This window comes from Homarus americanus, unplaced genomic scaffold, assembly GCF_018991925.1.
Source record: "Homarus americanus isolate GMGI-L3 unplaced genomic scaffold, GMGI_Hamer_2.0 scaffold24523, whole genome shotgun sequence".
In the NCBI taxonomy this organism is placed as follows: Eukaryota; Metazoa; Arthropoda; class Malacostraca; order Decapoda; family Nephropidae; genus Homarus; species Homarus americanus.
The window spans coordinates 2320988-2341700 of record NW_024744357.1 but is presented as its reverse complement, the minus strand read 5'-3'; the positions used below and the strand labels follow the sequence as shown (position 1 = coordinate 2341700).

General features: G+C 37.6%; 1 protein-coding gene across 6 annotated transcripts in view; it reads left to right on the top strand.

Moving 5' to 3' along the window:
- Nucleotides 1-20368, top strand: part of LOC121877707 — a 53292-nt gene extending 32924 nt beyond the window's left edge. For 4 of the 6 annotated variants that reach the window (XM_042383538.1, XM_042383535.1, XM_042383536.1 and 1 more), the window contains exons 13-19: nucleotides 2989-3168; nucleotides 8670-9419; nucleotides 9868-10091; nucleotides 10883-11041; nucleotides 11176-11355; nucleotides 12294-12449; nucleotides 15579-20368. In XM_042383538.1, coding sequence (XP_042239472.1) covers nucleotides 2989-3168; nucleotides 8670-9419; nucleotides 9868-10091; nucleotides 10883-11041; nucleotides 11176-11355; nucleotides 12294-12449; nucleotides 15579-16469 — 2540 coding nt within the window. In that variant the 3' untranslated portion in view covers nucleotides 16470-20368. The remainder of the gene's footprint in view (nucleotides 1-2988; nucleotides 3169-8669; nucleotides 9420-9867; nucleotides 10092-10882; nucleotides 11042-11175; nucleotides 11356-12293; nucleotides 12450-15578) is intronic. The other 2 variants (XM_042383539.1, XM_042383541.1) reach the window with 2 other exon arrangements.
- Nucleotides 20369-20713: the final 345 nt, after the last annotated feature.

The window sequence follows — 20713 nt, the reverse complement described above, 5'->3', positions numbered from 1 at the left end:
AATTTTGGCAGTCGCTATATAAAAAAAAATCTTCGTAAAAAGTCGCAATATAACCCGACCTTACCGTACTGTATATATTATTTTATCTTATTTCTTGCAGTTAAATATCTTATTATTAAAGCATTTTTATAAGATCTGCGTAATGTGAATCATCACAAAACCGGTAACAAAAATATTTTAATTTTAGTGCCTTTATTAAAATTTATTTATACTGCACTATACAATAATAATATCATTAGAAATTAACAGCATACCAGCTGCCTCTCTTTCTCCCTTAGCAACGTTACTATGGTGATTGTCGAGCAGACGGCTAGTGTTCCTGAGATTGGGACGTAATGTGTACACAAAACTTGTATAATTTTTTTGTGCTTTCATTGTTGTTATTTATATGCTTTTATTGTTACTGTTTATATGTTTACAATTTTAAGTTTTGATGTAACAGTGTACAGTACAGTTCTAGCTTCTGTACTTTTAGGGCTGAACCTAGCAAAATTTGTAAATAGGAGCGGGTAATTCTGGTAGGAATTCAGTTTCAGAGTTGGTAACACTGTTCATAGCATCAGCTGTTGTGGTGGTGGTCACAGCCAAGATGTGTTGGTGTGAATCTGGTATCTTGCTACAAATATGTCCAGGACTATACCCAGTATTTCTCAAAAGCTATACAGTAAATCCTCGAATGACGACAGAAATGTGTCCTCCAATATTGCAGTGTAAGGTGAATCATCGTATCGTGAATCTTTAATTACCATTTAAATAAAGCAATGGTAATGAGATGTGTTCCCCAGTGTGACCTTTTCTTATCTTTTGTGTGGCTTTTTACCCTCTTTTCCCCCCAAACAACACAATTAATGAAAATTTCAATCTATATTCTTTAAATAATGTTTCTGAATGCACCTTATACAATATAAATGAATAATAATATGGTCACACAAGAGGAGATGGGAGGCCATTGTTTTTTTTGTGTTTACAGCCGGGAGTCTGGAACGATAGTTCTACACGAGAAAATGAAAAAAATAAGACCCTGGTTGTAGCTGTAGTAAAATTAATGTAAAAAAATTAATATATAATATATATGTTGTAAGTGATGTTATTGTTAATAAATGGAACAACAGAAGTAGCTAATCACTAATGGCAAAGAAAAAAAAGTAGATGGATTGGGAATGCCAACATATACATGCGCATTTAAGGATACCGCGTCATTTATCCGTTTAAGAATATGTACAAAAGATTCATTATTGTTTATTACTGAATATGTATTTGATTGAATTAATCTTTATATATGCAAAATGAACAATACACACAAGAGGATAAGAGACGGCATTGTTGTCAGTGTTTACACCCATAATGTCAGCTATCCACATGAAACTGAAGAAAATAAGACCCTGGTTGTTGTAGTAAAATTAATGTAAAAAATATGTATGTTTTAATTAATGTTATTTAATGTACAGTAGAAGTAACCACGGATATTAAAGAAAAAAAGTGACACTGATAGTGGAACGCCAATGTATACGTGCACACTCAAGGAAACATAGTCATTTATCTACAGAATATGTAAAAAAAGATTCATTATTGTTTATTACTGAATATGTATTTGATTGAATTAATGTTTATATTTGTAAAATGAACAATACAATTCATTAATAATACGTAGAATATTAAAACACACACGAGGAGACAAGACGGCAATGGTTTTGTGAGTGACGATGGTTCTACATAAGAAACTGAAGAAAATATGACCCTGGTTGTAGCTGTAGTGAACTTAATGTAAAAAAATTTGATACCTGTATGTATGTTTTAAGTAATGTTAATAAATTGAACACTAGAAGTAGTTAACCACTAATGGTAAAGAAATAAAGTGAGATGATTGAGAACGCCAACGTATGAACAGTAAGTGCGTACATGTGAAAACATATAATTTCTCTACATATGAATATGAAAGCAACACTTATTTACTGTTCATATATGTTTTAAATAATACTTACGAATGTAAAACAAAAATTCTACTCACCAATAGTGGTAAAGTCTAAAACATAAGGACAGCTAATGATGTGCGAGTTTTTACTCAGATAACGAAGTCATCAGGTTCAACTCTGGCTGAAGCTGTAGCTTTCCATAAAGCTGTTGCTGAAACTGTTACTGAACCTGAAGTTGTTGTTGAAGCTGCTTATAATGCTGAAGTTGATGGTTTAGGCCTTCGAAAAATAAAGCTGTCGAAAGAACCTTGCGCAGCTGCTTTCTTTTCTCATTATACATCTTTATGTAGAGGTCATTTGCGTTTATTTAAATTTTAATGTTTTGTTCTGTTAATGGATCCACTTCAGAAAATATGTTCATTGCATCTAGTTTCTCGGCTAAACTTAGACATTTTCTATTAGCTTTTGAAACAACACTACCATCACTTGCTCTCTTGCTCATATTGAATAGGGATGCAAAAATGCTGTAAGAAACCTGAGAAATTTTCTCCTTTTCCTGTTCAGATGCATGAAAACAAAGGGCCTGCCAAGCTGCGATTGTTTATACTAGTGATGCTGGCATCACCACTAACAAGCCCGGCAGCCTGTGTGTGCAAGGCGTGTTTTTTTTTTTTTTTTTTATCGAGATTATTTTTTATACAAAAATTTTATATTTTTTATAATTTTGTTGTAAATACGAAGAAAATAATGGAATAAATTGAATTGGGTCATAAATTAACCAGGGTCTTAGATATGAATCTTCATTAGTTGAACCATTGTTATCAGAGGCTTTACTGTACATAGTTAAATTTTACAAGAGATACAGTACTGTATATGAAAAACTCAGGCTTTTTTTTTTCTCATAAAATCAGGGGTCAAACTATATCACTGTACTATATGAGATTGATTTATACACAAGTATTTGTGGTAAATTATTAGTCTGTCGTCTTTGTGGATGTTTGCATGCCATTAATTATTACTTTATTGATTCACAAGATTTGATAAATGCAATTCCACTATTTTTCCTTTCTTTCAGATAATTATGAAGGTGATGGACCTTACCACTGTCACAAGTGCAATGTCTCGTACATCACCAAAAAGACCCTCAGTGAGCACTACGAGAAGCACAAAATTGAGACAAGTTATCACTGTGGTGAATGTAGAGTGTTTTTTAGTCATGCAGCGGTGTTTAATACCCATCTGATGAGACACATGTGTAAGTATAAAGAATATTGTCCTTTCATTCTTCTCATATCATGTGCCCTGTTATTGTGGGGTTGGTGGCCACTGTGCCCTGTTATTGTGGGGTTGGTGGCCACTGTGCCCTGTTATTGTGGGGTTGGTGGCCACTGTGCCCTGTTATTGTGGGGTTGGTGGCCACTGTGCTCTGTTATTGTGGGGTTGGTGGCCACTGTGCTCTGTTATTGTGGGGTTGGTGGCCACTGTGCCCTGTTATTGGGGGTTGGTGGCCACTGTGCCCTGTTATTGTGGGGTTGGTACACTGGTGGCCACTGTGCCCTGTTATTAGGCCACTGTGCCCTGTTGGTGGCCACTGTGCCCTGTTATTGTGGGGTTGGCCACTGTGCCCTGTTATGTGCCCTGTGCCCTATTGTGGGGTTGGTGGCCACTGTGCCCTGTTATTGTGGGGTTGGTGGCCACTGTGCCCTGTTATTGTGGGGTTGGTGGCCACTGTGCTCTGTTATTGTGGGGTTGGTGGCCACTGTGCCCTGTTATTGTGGGGTTGGTGGCCACTGTGCCCTGTTATTGTGGGGTTGGTGGCCACTGTGCTCTGTTATTGTGGGGTTGGTGGCCACTGTGCCCTGTTATTAGTTGGTGGCCACTGTGCCCTGTTATTGTGGGGTTGGTACACTGTGCCCTGTTATTAGGGGGTTGGTGGCCACTGTGCCCTGTTATTGTGGGGTTGGTGGCCACTGTGCCCCTGTTATTGTGGGGCTGGTGGCCACTGTGCCCTGTTATTGTGGGGGGTTGGTGGCCACTGTGCCCTGTTATTGTGGGGTTGGTGGCCACTGTGCCCTGTTATTGTGGGGTTGGTGGCCACTGTGCCTGTTATTGTGGGGTTGGTGGCCACTGTGCCCTGTTATTGTGGGGTTGGTGGCCACTGTGCCCTGTTATTGTGGGGTTGGTGGCCACTGTGCCCTGTTATTGTGGGGTTGGTGGCCACTGTGCTCTGTTATTGTGGGGTTGGTGGCCACTGTGCCCTGTTATTGTGGGGTTGGTGGCCACTGTGCCCTGTTATTGTGGGGTTGGTGGCCACTGTGCTCTGTTATTATTGAAACAGAATTAAATTGAAACAGTTTATTTAGCCAGAAAAACACAGATACAGAGTGGATAATAATAACAATAGTAACATGGCTGAGCCAGTTGAGAACCTGAGCTCTCTTTGAGGCACCTGTAATATACTATACATTTATCTCAAGGAAGTATTATGTAACATTTAGTATCATCTGGAATAGCACAATAGCATGGTGGTAATAAGAACATCTCATAATGTTACCACTGTTATCACTTCAATATTTATTTATTTATTTATTTATTTATTTATATATACATAAATTACAGTGGATTTGAAGAACATAAGTATAATGGGGGTGCACTACAACATGGGCTGTACAGTAATAAGGTTGAACAAGAGGACAGAGCTGTCAGGATTATGTCTAGTTGGCAATTATGTTTATTGCAATGGTAATTACAGTACTTATCTATTTACATGATAATTTCCCATAAAACGGTTTTGATGGTACAATAAAAACAGGTACTGTAAATATAGTAGGTGTTACAAGAAATATTAATACTCAGACAATAAATATTTTTTACGAGATGATTTAAAGGAAGGGAGCATAGACTTTGCTCGGATGTGTGGGGGCAAGTTGTTCCACACCTCACACCGTGATATTTTATGGAGGTCTGGGACTGAGAGGAGCACATAGGGGGTGGTCTTAATTGCTCTGGGTGCCTTAAGTTGTATCTCTGATTATTCCGGAACTGGAAATAATTATTGTGAAGCAAGTGATTGATAGATTTGTAAACAAAGAGGGCACAGCAGTAGGTGTTAATATCTTCGAATTTTATAATTTTCAATACTGTATAGCAAATTTTTTGTTTGTGCGATCTGTTTTTTTCAAGTAGGTTATTGTCCGTACAACTTTCTTTTGTGCAGTAACCAGAGATTGTGTTTTTGAAGAGCCAGAGGCCCCCCATAGTGTGTGACAGTGTATCGGGTGTTGCTAAGCAAGATCATGATAGATTTCTTTCATTGCTGTGAGAGCGAGTGAGTGTCGAGTGTGATACATGATACCTCACTGTTTATTGATTTTACTGTGAATGGCTTGTATGTGGTTTCTCCAGTTAAGTTTCTCATCAACAATAACTCCGAGGAATTTAGTATTTTGTTCGCGTTTCAGGACTGTATTACCAAGGTACAGGGGGTCCAAGTCTGGGGGTAAGTTTTTCCTTCTGTGAAAGATCGTTTAGTGGGTTTTCTCAAGGTTTAAGGTCAGTTTATTACGTATTACCCAGGTCCCGACTTTAGTCAATTCAATGTTCATAGTTCTCATCAAGGAATGGAGGTCTGAGTTACTGGCATAGAGATTACTATTGTCTGCAAATAAGTTGTATTTTATGAGTATGCTGGCGTGGACTATGTCGTTTATGTACAACAAAAACAGTACTGGACCGAGAATGGAACCTTGGGGGACACCACACAAGATTGGCAAGGAGTCAGATTGGTGATTATTATAGCAGACATACTGCATCCTGTTGGACTGATATGAGGTAAACCAATTGTGGGACAGGCCCCTAATGCCGTAATGTTCAAGCTTTGAAAGGAGGATAGTATGGTCGACAGTATCGAAGGCTTTAGAGAGATCCAAGAATATACCGACTGTAAACTGACTGTCATCAAAGGAATTTAAGATGTCATTAGTAAAGGATAGCAGAGCACTCTCAGTTGACCTTCTAGCTCTAAATCGAAACTGGGAGTCTGTAAAGATGTTATTGGCATTGCAGAAGGAATTTAGTCTACTACATGCTAGCTTTTCCAGTATCTTATTCAAGGCTGGGAGGACTGATATGGGGCGGTAATTCTTGAAGAGACCTTTGTCCCCAGATTTTTTATATGCTGGGTGAACTTTAGCAGTTTTCAGTTTATACGGAAAGACACCACTAGTGAAGGAGGAGTTACAAATGTGTAGGAGAACAGGTAGTAATAAGTGGGCTACTTTCTTAATGATGCTTATTGGTATATTGTCTTCACCTGCTGCTGCATCTTTGGACATTTTTATGATGGCCAGTAATTCATCTGCTGTGACAGGGGATAAGAATAGTTCATTTTGCTGTCTGTTTTGCAGGAAGGCTCTAAATTCCTCATGGTGATCAGGGATGCTCTCTGCAAGATTTTTGCCAAAATTAATAAAATATTCATTGAAGTGGTTGGCAATGGGGGAGGGTTCCGTTACAACTGAATCATTTATCATAAAAGCTAAGGTTGGGGGCCAAAGGCTGAGTGTTCCTGTTCTGAATATAATTTATGACATTCCTGGTTTTCTTACTGTCGCCTGATGCTGACTGGGGCTTATTTGTATAATAGTTACGTCTGGCATTTCTAACTGCTTGAGTTACTAAATTTCTGATACTTCAGTAAGCATCACCGAAAGTTATGGGATTTTTTGCAAATTTCCTTTGGAGTTTGTGTTTTTCTTTTTTCATTATCTTAATTTCGCTTGTGATATAGGATTTGGAAATGGATACAGTTTTCACTGACTTAGTCTTGAGCGGGAAGCATTTATCAAAGCAAGCATTGAAGATGCAAGAGAAGTTGCAGCTGTTCACTTAGGGTTGTCGAAGGCATAGACAAGATCCCAGTTAGCATTCATTAGGTTGCTTTCAAAAAGGAGCATGTTGTCGGTGCAGTAGTCTCTGTATTGTATTGAGACTTTACTAGACCTTTCAGGTCTTGTGGCTGTTTTATGCATGGCAAAAACTGGGAAGTGATCTGAGATATTGGGGTTGGTGGCCACTGTGCTTTGTTATTGTGGGGTTGGTGGCCACTGTGCTTTGTTATTGTGGGGTTGGTGGCCACTGTGCTTTGTTATTGTGGGGTTGGTGGCCACTGTGCTTTGTTATTGTGGGGTTGGTGGCCACTGTGCTTTCTTATTGTGGGTGGCCACTTAAGTATTCTCTCCCCAAAGTTATAGATCGTGTGTTTTCTTCCTTATTACTCCCAACTTTCACCTGTTTCATCACCATAATATTTGTTTCTCTGTACAAGTCTCTCATATCTCCCAGCTCATCATCTCTCCAGCCACATCTCTTCATTGTTATTCTGTGTCTGGCTATATTTCTCCACGGTTGTCAGTTAGGGAACACGCCTCTTTTTGTGATTTAACAGTTGCTAATTTTGCTGTTTGATTCTGCAGCTACATCTATTTTACTGTACAGTGATCCCTCGGTTAACGAGCGCCTTGGTTAACGAGAGTTCGGTTAACGATTTACCTTCCATAAGATTCTTAACTTCGGTTAACGAGCAATCCCTCGATTAACGAGTTTTTTACGAGCCGACCTCAACATGTTTTCGCTTGCATTTGGCGGTCCACCAGCTGTAGTATTAGTCCGCCAATACACTAATCGGTTTTAGGGCTTAAATTCCTTACTATTTTAGTAAATATCAAGAAGTTTATACTATTCAATAATTTTAAAAGTTTAATATTAAATTTTTTTTGTCATTTTAACAATTATTGAACATAATTGAAGATAAAGAAACTAGTTTTATGCACGCCATCCAGCCTGTTAACACACCAGACAGGCGTTAGTCTCTCTCTCTTTTCAGTGGAGGTAACATATTGCTTGAGACTCTCTTTTACTAAACGCTTTTTTTCTGTGTTTCCAAGCAAATTATTGGTCATTTTGAAATTTATTTTACATATTGTTAATATATAATGCAGTGCAGTGTTGATTTAAAGAAAATAATCTTGAATTACACCAAGAGAACTAAAATTTTATGGGTGAAATAGCACCATGGGGTGACTTCTCTTCCACCCCAGTGCCTTCTCTTCTCCCTTCTCCTCTACCCCCATTATAATTCCCATCATCATCCAGGAGCCTTCTACATACACACCTCAAAGTAAGTGTACTTTTCTACCTTTTTTGTTGAATTTAGGCAATTTTCGGTGAGCTGGAACCAATTACCCAAAAACCCATTGAAACAATGGTTTCGGTTAAAGAGTTTTTTGGTTAACGAGCAACCTGCTGGAACGGATTGTGCTCGTTAACCGAGGGACCACTGTATTGTTAATCAGGGAATTTACCAGTGAGGTGTAATAAAGGTTCACCACTGAATTTTATGGTGCATATGTACTGTATTGCAATTCTTTTTGATTTTATGTTCTTTGAAAATGGACTTCCGTATTATGGGTTGGGGTTCTTGTATGCCTCAATGTCCATCAACTTTTCCCTTGTCCAGAACATAACTCTTGGTTCAGTGCATAAATTTAAAGAGACTTCTTTTGAACTTGTATCGTCACAGGACAAAATACAGAAGATCCTTCATTTCCAGATTCTGCATCAAAGGTTAAATGTAGCAATGTACATAAAATACTGTACAGTATATCATGATACTTTTTTTGTGTGTGGTGGAGGGATGCATACTCCTTAGTTCCTCATGTACTGTATATAATTATAAATTTCCTTTTTCTTCCCAAGCAAAAGCAGCTGAAAACAAAAAGAAGAAGTATGGTGCTTGTACTCCCATACGGATAGCACCCAATCGGATGGAGACGTCTCAGACTTACGAGGGAGATAACGAAAGTACCAGCGACTCCGATTCACAGGACGAAGGGAAGGACGGATCTCCTGATAGTAATGGCTTAGAACTGGTGGCCAGATCATGGGAGGACTCCATGGATGATGTATCTGAAGATGTGGATGATTACCATCCTATAATGGCCGTGGAGTGTATCCTTGATAACTCCTCAGAAGAAGACTACGAGACCGAAGCTGCTAGTGAGTCGCCCGTAAAGAAGGACGGCCACAAGTGCTCCTCATGTGAAGAGAGTTTTGCCTCCTTGATAGCATTGAAGGAACATTATCCTCTCAAGTGCATTCACACAAAAACTCTGAGAAAACCAGGCGAGTGGAGACGAAAAAAGTCTCTCCGAGGAAAACGAAAACAGAAAGTTGGGAATGAAATCCGATGCTTTGAGTGTCATTTAGTCTTCCCTGACCGAGTTTCATTCTTGGAACATTTCAATTTAAGTAGATGTAGTATTGGGAGGCAGAGAATTGAATATACTGATAAAGAACAAGCAATCTTACTTACCCACTATGAAGAAAACAACTTTCCCATGCCCTCAGGGATGAGTTTGCTAGCCAGACGTCTGGGGGTACGTTACCGCCAGATTATGCATTGGTTTCAAAATCGTCGAAGTAAAGACAGAAAGCAACAGAAAGAAAGTGAGTGTATCACTTGAATTTAAATTTATCCTTATTCATTGTTCAGGCAAATTACATTATTAAAATTATTTTACCATAAGAAGTGATCATTGCATTTTTTTATGTATAGTAGTTATTTTTACTAAGTACTTTAACCCTTTGGAGAGGAGTACAGCCAATAAAATTATCGATCTCCCTGCCATACATAACAATATGAAACATCGAGCGAACACTGTAGACGTGGTTACAAGTGTCGGTTGGTTATTGCTCATTTTCTATCCCACCTACCTTGAGGTGGTCGATACTTATAATACTGGCTGTACAGGTAATATATCATGAAAGCATATTGGTATCATTATTTTTTTGTAGGATATACTGTTGCTCTGTATCATGGGTAACAATATTTTACTGGTTTTTAATTTTACAGTATGTTGGGTTATCGGTCATGATTATTTTGATAAATTTTCAGGTAAATATCCTCCAGTGGAGTGTCAGAACTGCAAGGCTTCCTTCGTCACAGATGCAAACTTGAAACGCCACCAGGAGGTTGTTCACGACCGAGCCAACAAGCCGGTGTTGGAGTTTCTGTGCCCGGACCCTGGCTGTGATGCTGTCTTCAGCAACGGTGACCTTCTGGTGACACACAGACTGGTGCATGAAGTTGATAATGGCACGGATCAAAATGAAGATGAGGTGAGCTTTGTAGATGATGAACAGCTTCTTGGTTGTCAAATTGTTTGGGATGAGTTGTAATAAAAAGAATATTATGACACGAATGAGATTCTTTAGGGTTGTCCCAGTGTCTAGGATGATTAATCTTTTATGCACAGTTTCTCTCTGAGCTGAATAAAAACATATGGCATTAGCCAATTGAAATATTAAAAGTGGCATCCCATAGTGAAGATATTTAAGGAGGAGAGGTGTAATAGGAAACTCTGACATGACTTTGCTTTTTTTTTTCCTTTCTGGCAATCAAATTAATCCATTCACAATAAGATAAGGTAAAACTGGGGTGTATGAAGTCTTAGAGTGTAGTGTAATCAGTAGTCATATTGATGGTCTTTTGCTAGTAAGAAGAATGGTCCTTGTAATATATATGATACTTTTAAATAAAATAATGATAACTGTAGGAGTTCTCTCATGTTACATGTCAGATATAATTTTTTATAAATATGGAAGGGTGAATGGAAATTGAAGTGTTGCCAACAAATCAGCTAGGACAGTGACTCTTTCTTAAGAATTCAAGCAGAGTAGGAATTATAAATCATTTGTGTTAGTGATCATTAGGATAAATTAGATTATTTTGAGTGTGTTTTGAGACCTAGTGTGCCTGTTTCATCATATTTAGTGTGGGGTCAAGTCTTACAGCATCTGGGTAAATTATACTGTAGAAAAGGGTAAATGACAGTCGTAGCTAAGACTAATCCATTGTTAGTTACACCCTCAAACTATAACCTTACAGTAATACTTGTCATACATTACAGGTAAGTGTTGGTCACAAACTACCAGAGAGTCCACACTGGAAGAACTTCACAGTGTTAGAGGCTCACTACAGTGATAACAACTTCCCAGACCCCATGGACATTGGCTTCATCGCCCGGCGGCTGGACGTCGACCCACTTCACATCCATTTATGGTTTAAAGTAAGACACGTGTATCCTTTTTTTTTCAGAACATTTTGTGTTGTTTGGCCTCTTTATTATGAGTTTATGCAGTTTATTGTAGCCTCACTAGACAGCTTCACTGGACTTACCACAAATACTTCATCATATTTCAGGAGCGAAGAAGCCAGCACATTCACAAGTTGGAAGAGAATAAGCTTGAGGGAAGGGAAGATGAAGCAGGTGTCACCTCCCAGAAGGCGGTGAGCAAACTGTGCTTCATTTGTAATGCTGCGTTCATCAGTCAAACAGACCTGGACTGTCATCGAGAGATGCATAAATCTTCTTGGGCTCAGGTGAGATACACTTGAACCCCTCTAACTCACCCTTTACTCATTCAGACTTCTCATTAATCTGGACTTTTAGTAATGTTGAATTACTTTACTCGGTATTTTTTTATATTAAGACTCAAACATCCAAATAACACCGAAGTTATTGAATTTACTCGTGTGTTTGACAAGTTGAAACTTATGGTCCCAAGAACATCGCCTCAATCATCAAGCATACCCCTAGTGGGATGTTTTGTGTAGGTGGCAGTCGAGTAATGTGGATGAATCCCTGTCTTATACAGTAATACCACTGTTTTTTTTACATAACTCCCCAAGTATCATTCGTCCTTTGTATGTGGAAAAATTTATTTTCACTTTTAGCTTGCAACATTTTATTATATGTAACCACAGATGTAAAGTAGAGTAAATTAGGCAAATTTGGTGCCAGTCACTGAGACGCATATCAGCTGCCCGCTACCTACACTGAACTGGGTCAGAATTCAGAGGATTAGATAATCAGAAAATGCAATATTTGCATTTTGTTGACTAATGAATAAATTAAACTCGGGATTTAAAAAAACAAAATCTAAGCTGGGTTTGTTTTTTGTACTGTCCAAATTACCCACTTGAGTCGCTGAATAAGCCCCACTATCTTGACAAAATGTATAAACTTACCGACCAAATTCAGATACTTTGGATAGTTCAGACCCTTTGGTTAATTCGACAAGGGTAGAACCCCAGACTTGTCAAACTAGAGGGGTTTGAGTGTACTTGTGTTCCCTCAAGATTATCCAGTTGCTTTAGTCTTTGGTGTGCCACCTTACTACAGTAACCAATATCAGTTTTTTATCATATTCATTTATTTACCTATTGACTGTCCACCACAGTCAGTTTTCAGCTACAGTATATGAGAGGGAGAACAGATTCCCTGTTAGAGTTGAAATATCCATGTTATTGATCTTCAGGTCTGTAGTGTGTGTGGGAAGCAGTACAGTAATGTGATTGCTCTTGAGACACACATGATTCGCCATGGGATTGAAGTGAAGCATGAGAGTGAACAGAGCTCAGCGTCCAAACTATTAAAGACTTCCAATGCTCCTCTCTCTCTCACACAGACAAAGGTAAGATGTTTCTCGCAGTCAGGTTTCCATTTACTTTCTGCCTAGAGAAAATCATTTGGTTTAGCTTTAACATTATTTAGTTATTATCTTCTAAAGTATTAACCCCAGCCATCTTTATGGGGTTTGTCCTGGTTTTGCTTTCAAATTGCACGCCTTTATTTTTGAGTCTTGATGTTTGGTCGTAATGTCTAATGACACCTTACGACAACTTCACCTGGCATGCTGCCGCGTGTGTACAGCATCCACGTTGTATCCCGCTCAGTGGCGGCTCGTGAAAAATATAATGGAGGGACTGCAAGCCTCACGCCGAGTCCCCACCAAACAATAAGCATGGAAAGCAGAATAAAGTATTTGCCTCGTCACAACCACAGAGCCATTCACATTTCTGATAAACACTGATGTTAAACTGGCGTGTATATTCTTTGTTCCTGCTTGTACTGTTCTGAAATTCCATGCTTATTGTTTGGTGGGGACTCGGTGTGAGGCTTGCAGTCCCTCCATTTTATTTTTCACGAGCCGCCACTGATCCCGCTCAGTTTGTGTATTAAAAAGGTAAAAGTTTTACAATTATTACCTGTACTACGTATTATTTTCGTCGGTTCGACTTACGACTAAAGACTTACAACCTGGTCGTCAGAACGGAACCCCATCGTAAGTGGAGGAGAGAATATATATATATATATATATATATATATATATATATATATATATATATATATATATATATATATATATATATATATATATATATATATATATATATATATATATATATATATATATATATATATATATATATATATATATATATATATATATATATATATATATATATATATATATATATACATACATACATACATACATACATACATACATATACATACATATACATACATACACAGTCGGCCCTTAACATACGCGGGGGTTAGATAACAGAGATACCCGTGAATGTTAAAAATCCGTGTACTTTTGTCCAAGGTCACCACTCCTCCCAACTCGCTCCCTCCTCCGTCTCCTCCACCTCCACCGTCACTACTGCCGACAACAATCACAAATGTTTTGTGAATAACTGCACCTCCACTTCCTATGTACAGTACTGAACTGTACTGTGCTGTACATTTTTACAAACAATAAACATGACAAGAAAAGCTATTAAAAAAAAAGAGATAAAAACTTCACTTTACTGTACAGTCACTCAATTCCATAACGGGTGGTGAAGTGAGGGCAACGGTGGATTCAGCTGCTTCCTCACTGCCGCCAGTGATTGGTGTTAAATCTCTCCTTCGGTGATCAAAGAACATGGTGATGGGGAGTTGTCGTCTCTTTCATTCATTTCTTCCATGATGTTTTGTATGGAGCGAAAACGTCATCCATCCCTCGCATGAATTTCAGGGCACGCACCATGGAGGGGTCCATACTATAGGCCAGGTTTTTCAGTGCCTCAATATTCCTGGTCATCTCCCCCAACTTTTCCAGCGTTATTTCTTGGTGCTCTTCCTCTTCCTCATCCTCTTTCCCTTTCTCTTCCTCTTCCTCTTCCTTGCCTGAGTCTACTAACTCCTGTAGATCCTCCTCGGTCAGTTCAGTGTCGTGCTCTTCAATTAGCTCCCTAATCTCGTCCTCTGCCATGTCCCGGAAGCCTTCAGCAGCCACTTTCCTTGACAGTGCCAGGGTCTTTCTGAATATTTTCATTAAAATCCATCAAAATCATTTTCCTTGTCATCGTCTTAAGCACCAAACAGCTCCTCCCAGTCTTCTCCTTGAACAGGGCTAGAGGGTACGTGTTTTTCGAATCATTTTCAATTAAAAAAATGTTACAGCACATGTATATTTTACCTAAACTGTGCCTGAATGAATATATTCTCAGAAATAAATAGTAGTTTTGCTGAAACGTGATGTATTTCAATGTAAAATAGGATAAAATACATGACGAAAACAAGAGACTTTACCTAACCTTCCGATGTTCAAGATATGTTACTCGTTTTTTTAGTAGTTTTCGGTTAAAATACTCTTATATTAGTGATATTCTATTCATACTCTGCTTGATATAATACATTCACGGAAATGTAATATTTTTGCAACTACAGTGCTGATGTCAACACAAGCGTGGTTACAGCGAGACTGACTGAGTGAGGGAGAGCTATGCGTGTGTGTGTGTGTGTGAGGTTGCGGGAGCGGGCGGTGTCCCGTGTTCGGTGCCGTGCGCGATTTGAATGTACTTCAATTACTTCAATGTACAGAATATTCCTCCGGCGGGGCAATCCGCGTATTTGCAAATCCGTGAATGCTAAACCCGCGTATGTGAAGGGCCGACTGTATATATACAGGTGTATATATATATATATATATATATATATATATATATATATATATATATATATATATATATATATATATATATATATATATATATATATATATATATATATATATATATATATACTGTATACAGTATATCATAGGGTTAGAAAGGAATTAAATTTTATTACATGTGTGAAAGGTAACAAAAGAGAGTGGGGGGTGTTCTCTCGTGGCTCTGCTGTCTTGTGCTGGTGACAAACTTGTTAAATGGCAATGCAGTATTTTTTTTTATTATTATTTTTATTTATTCTTCACTTCTATTGGTACAGGATATATTATTTTATGTACAAAGAATAGCTTCTTCCACACGCAAACCATCCCCTGGGCGACATGACACATTCAACTACTTAGCCTGGTAGTCATTGGGAACAGGCAGAACCACCCACGCATCCAGCGTGGGTCGCAGCTGTTATGCCATTCCAAGATTGTGTTGTCATATCTCGGAATATTGCAAGTTGTTGCACATCACTTTTTTATAACGATGACAATGCAGGAAAAGCATCTTTAGCCATCACTTAACAGTAAATGGTGTTAATTTTTTAACATCATAAAACTGATTGAGTGTATATCTAACCCATTGCTTGTATATCTCTACAACATACAGTATAATGATCCCCCCCCCCACCTGCTACTTGTACTTTTAATATAAATCTGTACCTGTTCTTAAAAAAAAATTTGTACATGTACATTTATTTCTGAATAAGTTTTATGATAGAAATTGTTCTATTTATGGATGAAAAAAGTACTGACAATAAATATTTACAGATTCTTCACACCCACTACGAGCACAACAATTTCCCGGGCCCTGCAGAGGCATGGCTTGTGGCCAAACGTCTTGGTCTCAAACCAAAACGAGTCAAACATTGGTTCCAGAACAAACGGGGAAAAGATCGTCGAGCAATAAATATAACCAATCCATACTCCTGCATCTGTTCTCTCTGTGGAGCAGCGTTTGTTTGCGAGCTCTTCCTGGAAAACCACAAAAAGCTTCACAAATCAAATGATACATTCCCGTGTGAACAGTGTGGAGCGGTCTTTTACTCTGCAGTCTTAAGGGAAACTCACTTACTGAATCACAATCTTGTGTCAGAATCCAAAGCATTTTTCAAAGATACCCCTGATGGAGCAAGAAATCTATTGACAGAGGGTCAGGAAGAAATGTTAGACATTGTAGAATTTGAAGAGTCTGATGGAAGTGAACCTGAGCTTGAAATTGATGATACAGAAACCATAGAAGAAGAAGCTGACAATATTGAGAGAAAAGCAGACAGTCGTTTAGGTTATGCAAAAGTTACACCAGATGAACTTGAAAATGCTGTGAAAAGCATAACAGGGTTACTTGAAGCTGATCAGAAGGACACAAAAAATGGTCTCAAGGAGACTACCGATACTGAAGATGAGGAAGACGATGCTTCCTGTAAAAGTGATATGGAAGTAAGCAGATACCTTGCAGAAGAAATATCTGAGAGTCACTCTGCCATAGCAGAAGAAAAGACATCGCAAGTGCCAGAAAAGAAAATTATACGTGAAGAAGTGTTCTTTGATGACAATACAGATAGTGATGATGATGATGACGATGAGCCAAGATTGAAGATCGTCAGTGCGTATACCATTTCTCCCGATACTGAGGATCTGGAGTTAGAAGAATCATCATAGATGATAAAAATGTGCATCGTGTTAGTTGGTGAAACTCACTTCAGAGCTTTGTGGCAATAAAGCATTTAAAGGATAGCTATTGTATACGTTTTTGGATATATGCTTAACTGACTGCTGAAAGGTCATATGTCTGAATCTTTTACCACTAAATCAAATACTGTCCATTATTTATAGAAATTTTAAACCAAGCATTATTATCCATGTTGTAAAAGATTACAGAAAAAGCATCGGTGTAAAAGGTGGCTTCTAAACCTTTGATTTAAGGTACCGTAATTATTTATTTTTATGGAATCATTGTTTTAAGATTACCATGGATGGAAAGTATGTCGAAGATATAATAAAATGGCCAACAGCTAAAGAATAAATTAGCAGGAACATTGAAAATAAGACAGTTAATATATGTTACATTGAGAGCCTTTTATGAATACTGTACTGAAATTGCCTTGTGTGGTGATGCAGCTGCCTTTGATATGCTCACTAGAAATCCAAACTGACCCCACATTTGGCCGCTGCTGCCGGAAAAATTTTGCTCAGGGCTTGCGACTCACCAGCCATACACTGTAAGTACTATCAGCTGTATAGCATGTTTATTCTGTCTGCTTATTTATTTGGCAGCAGATTAGTGTATGAAAATATTGAAGCTGCTATACAGTGCTTTTAATAATATCACGTCAAATTTTAAAACTGGCTCCTAGATATTTCTGACATGGCTCAATACTTAAAATTTAATGTGATACGACAGGTGAACAATAAATTCTCAAAAGTTTGCACTCTTGTTAGTGATATGTTAGAAAGTTTATGTTGCTCAAAAGTAGGGTGTTCAAAATATAATTTTACAGTTGAATTTTCTTATCTGATCACTGATATGGTATACAAGATTTAGTGACTATCAACCAGTCAACTTAACTTTTCAGCAGTTATCTTTGTTATTCCTAACTGGAAAATTAAATTCTATTTCAGTGGAGATTAATATTTTGAACACACACATGTAGTCTTCAACCAATAAATGTATAGTTGAGAGGAAACCCTGTTGTTCAAGACCTCGTTATGACCAAGTGTTTGGATATTGGTTGTTTCATATATGTACTGTACAGTCACAGCTCACTTGTCTCATCTTCAGTTTTTCTTCCAGATTTCAAAGGGTTATACATTAAATCTTTACCTCCTGCCTGAGATAAGAGAAGGCATCAAGTTATGGTATAGTCTGAAGTACAATTCTGACACATTTTGGCCTCCATCTCTGAGTTTTAGTGGGTCAGTCGGATGCATTCTCTTATCACCAGTTAGGGGGAAATTTAACATATGCTGTATATGTCTTTGAAAATTGGAGCCTTGTCTGTCAACTTTATTCCGTAGCCAAATGAATGAGCTGAAAGAAGTGCTCTGAGGTTCACAAAAACCACAAAAAATTCAGTAATCAACTCAATCTTTATTCCTCTTGGATTGATTTAATAATGTTTAATGTCATCCACGTTTAGATAACTTTTACATCCATTCATCATCTGGCTTGACTCAGCACAGACTGGCATTATCAGAATTACTTAGTACTTTTTTTTTACTGTTCTTATGAAATTGAAGCATTCTTGTTCATTTATATAATATCTTGACTCTTCTCCCTTTTGACTCTTCTCCCACTCTTGTGTGGGATTTCATGAAGGGTACAGAGACTTAAAAGGGGGGATGAAAAACTGTGGAGAAAGTGGTGCAGGACATGTGTAGAGTGTGACATATTGTATCCAGAGTCCCAGCTATAACCATACAAAGCTTTTACTGCAGTACCTTTTGTAGGTCACACAAGATATATTTGTATGCCTGTCCCATCTAGTACTGATACTCCATCCCTAGCAGACTAATGTGACCAAGGTGCACTAAGCTTACTAAGTAATTTGCAGCCTCATCAATGGATGTTCTTTTTGATAATGAAAGGATCCATTACCTTATCCTCTCCTGCTCTTTGTGTCACAACATATGACCCCAGAGCCTTACACATAGAGACAAGTACAGTGCATGTAAATCATGTAATATGGATAAGTGAGCTGTGACTAATATTTTGTATAGCAAGCTTGTTGGTACTACTGTGTAAGAGCTTTTTCTACATATTCCAGAAATTTTAATAGACATTTTGGACAAACTGAATGACGAAAATATTTTTATGAATGAAAAATACAAAGCTTGGGAATAATGAGGTTATTAATTGGTCATGTTGTTGTTGACCTTGTTGATGTGAGTCACTGCTGTAGGTTACAAACATCGTCCCAACAGACAAATACTGTTAATGTCTGCCATTTTGATTGATGATTGTAAAGGGTAAAAGGAAACCATATTTTAATGTGAAAAAGAGTCGATCCTTCGTAGGTATTTAGCATATTTTGAGAGTGGTAGTATGCAGACTGCTGTATTGATCTCTTTGTTATAATACTAATAGTTTTGTGCCAGGCAAAAATGTGATTGTAAAGCTTTATTTAATTATGATTTATAAGGCTTTATTTAAGTGGATGTGCCATAAATCATTATTCTTTTTTTGTTGTTTATACTTTTGTAAAGGCTAGTGTCTCTGGCATTCTACTTCCCACCATATTGATAATATTTGTGTAAGTTGACTTTTTTAATGTGTTTATGAAAGTTTGTAGATACTTTAATTTGAAATGTTTATTGGGAAATTTTACGTATTACAGGTGTACAATATTTGAAACTTCTTCAATGTTTTTTGTTTTCTGCTTGAGTCGTAGAAATCGGTTTATAAATTTAGTTATATTTTGTCTATTGTTCCTCCATGTTTATTTACTGCAAACAAAAAAAGGGCTTCATTTTCCATTCACCTGGGTGTTACTGTAGCCTGGCATCTCAGTTTTACATGTCAAGAATTTTTTTATAATAGTTTCCTTAGCACCGTCGGCACTTGTAATGACAAAGAATTTTTAATTCGAAAATGGAATTGTCCATTCTGCTCCTTTTGAAATATGGAGTAAGAGCAGTATATTTTTAAGCAGATCTTATGTTCATTGATTTAAGAATTTTAATTTGGACCAACCAACTGTGCTAAGGACAAGTAATTTATTTCTATGGAAGGATACCTTACAAAGGAGAAAATGGAATGAGCTTAGTAGAATTAAGTTAGCTTTGAAGCATCTCCTCTCTCACTTACTCTCTCTTTCTTTGTTGGATAATTGTGTATTTATTGATAGTTTGCTGAGGAAGGTGAAGAGTTTAGAGTTAGTATTCTGTACTGTGCTAAATTGCTTGTTGATTGATGCTCTGTGACATTTGTTAAAGCAAGTCTTTATTCCAATACTGTACAGTTATAGTGTTTGTATTTGTCACTCAGAGTGTTGTTCTCATGCATTGCTCACAAGTAGGGTTTCTTCTTTCCAGGCATTATCACTGTCTTGGTTTTCCGGAACAAATTCTGTCATTAACTCGTGATCCTGGGATTTTCCAGTTTATTTATGTACATATAGGGTATATATGAACAAGCAAAGATAAATCTTAGTATGCGATGTTACCAAGCTATACTACACAGGTATGAAATTAAAACATTTGCGGGAGAAATGTAACGATGGGAATATGAAATAACAGCTATGTTCTTAGAATAACAATTTTATTGAAAAGGAAAGGGTATAATGAGACACTGAACAGTACATAATTATTTGGGGGGGAACAAAGTGCAAAATCATATTCCACGTATTTTACTCTAGGAAAGTTGCTTTTCTCATACAAAAAGTGATAATAGTAACAAAGAATGTTTACATAGAGATACTAGTGGGAAAGTGGGAAGATACGAGTATATATATATATATACCTGTATAGTATAATATACAGTGGAGTCTGCATTTACGCGGTCAATTGAACCCATGGAGGCCCGCGTAAAATGAGAAACGCGTAAATGAAATAACATAACATATGGGATTAATTGGAATAGAGACTGGGCCGACCCCCAAACTCCACTTTTTCCGACACAATACGTACGTTGTAGTAAAAATAACATCTTAATTTTATGATGGTATGCACACACAATTAATATTTAAGAGAAATACAGTCGCCCGGTTAATGTCCATTCAAATAATGGACTCGACTCCCCCCCCCCTTCTTCCCACGCTCGCTGGCTCCTCCCTCTCTGGGAAATGTTTGGGTGAAAACAGTAGGCTTACATTTTTAGTAATAAATAATACCTCAGACTAAAGTTAGGTTAATATAATTGACATTGCTGGATTCCTTGCAAGACCAGGAATATTTTGAATATAAAT